A 1,246-nucleotide genomic window follows, 5' to 3' on the forward strand; every position below is an offset into this window, starting at 1 on the left:
ACACACACACACACACCGTGAACACACACCCCAGAGCAGTGGGCAGCCACATACAGAATGATGCAGGATTTCCTCTTATTTTCTCACAAACTCCTCTATGTCTTGGTATTGTCTAATGGTTTGCGGGCATCTGTCTTTGCCAGGTGTTGGTAATAACAGCGATGGGATATTAGTTCTCGGTGCTACTAACATTCCTTGGGTCCTTGATGCTGCTATTCGCAGGAGGTCAGTGTGAAAACTGCTTTAAAAGTAGAAAAGTGATAATTTTATTAACTGAAGTCTTCAATCTGCAAATTGTTGAAAACTCCCGGTGGTCGGTGCAGGTTTGAGAAGCGCATCTACATCCCGCTCCCCGAGGAGCCGGCGAGAGCGGCCATGTTCCGCTTACATCTGGGTAACACACCTCACAATCTGACCGAGGCAGACCTGCGTCAACTTGCCCGCAAAACAGATGGATACTCTGGAGCTGATATCAGCATCATAGTACGAGACGCTCTCATGCAGCCTGTCAGGAAAGTGCAGTCCGCTACGCACTTCAAAAAGGTAATGACAGCTATCTGTGGTTTCAATACGTTGTTTTGCAAATATGGACAGCAGCAGTGAACTGTCTGATTGGATAGACAGAAACAAAGTCGCAAGTTAAATGAGTCAAATAAAAGTTTTAAAATGTACGTTTTTCTTTAAATCTTTCTAGCTCTAGAACACTGATTGTTTTTGTATGTTGCTTTCTCTGCTCATCAGGTGCGAGGCCCGTCTCGCAGTAACAGCTCCGTCATGGTGGATGACCTCCTGATGCCGTGTTCCCCCGGTGACCCTGATGCCATAGAGATGACCTGGATGGATGTACCTGGTGACAAACTGCTTGAGCCCATAGTGTGCATGGTGAGATCCTGAGATCAGTTACTTCCTTTCACATTTAGCATGTGTTCACTATCAGTTTGACTATCACAATAAAGTCTGGTCAACTCGATGGACTGCATAATCTGCTAGTCAGTAAGTACTAGTTATTTCACATATAAAACAATCAAAATAGGTACTTTTTTTTTTGTTAGGTTTCTCGGCCTATTGATAAAAACAGCCTGACAATAGGCATCAGAGAGTCAGTGAATGGACTGCTTGTTTACTGCATGATGCCAAGATGACATCATCTATATATACACTATAATAAAATAACTGTTTTCTATTTTTGATATATTTTAAAATGTAGTTTATTTCTTTGATGGCAAAGCTGAATTTTCAGCATCAT

The 1,246-nt window shown here is 42.5% G+C and overlaps 1 protein-coding gene across 1 annotated transcript; it reads left to right on the forward strand.

Annotated features, from left to right (window-relative positions):
* Positions 1-9: 9 nt before the first annotated feature.
* On the forward strand, positions 10-894 carry LOC107682849 (vacuolar protein sorting-associated protein 4A-like). Its single transcript, XM_016478972.1, has 3 exons — positions 10-225; positions 324-543; positions 742-894. The coding sequence occupies exons 1-3, from the start codon at positions 98-100 to the stop codon at positions 892-894; spliced, it is 501 nt and encodes a 166-aa protein (XP_016334458.1). The 5' UTR covers positions 10-97.
* Positions 895-1,246: the final 352 nt, after the last annotated feature.

This window comes from Sinocyclocheilus anshuiensis, unplaced genomic scaffold (assembly GCF_001515605.1).
Source record: "Sinocyclocheilus anshuiensis isolate Anshui unplaced genomic scaffold, SAMN03320099.WGS_v1.1 C32655976, whole genome shotgun sequence".
NCBI classification, from domain to species: Eukaryota; Metazoa; Chordata; class Actinopteri; order Cypriniformes; family Cyprinidae; genus Sinocyclocheilus; species Sinocyclocheilus anshuiensis.

Excerpts from the sequence above, each read along its gene's own strand:
- LOC107682849 (XM_016478972.1), top strand. The coding sequence starts at position 98 with ATGTCTTGGTATTGTCTAATGGTTTGCGGGCATCTGTCTTTGCCAGGT. Across the intron at positions 226-323 it reads GATGCTGCTATTCGCAGGAG|GTTTGAGAAGCGCATCTACA; the intron begins GTCAGTGTGAAA and ends TGGTCGGTGCAG. Across the intron at positions 544-741 it reads CCGCTACGCACTTCAAAAAG|GTGCGAGGCCCGTCTCGCAG; the intron begins GTAATGACAGCT and ends TCTGCTCATCAG.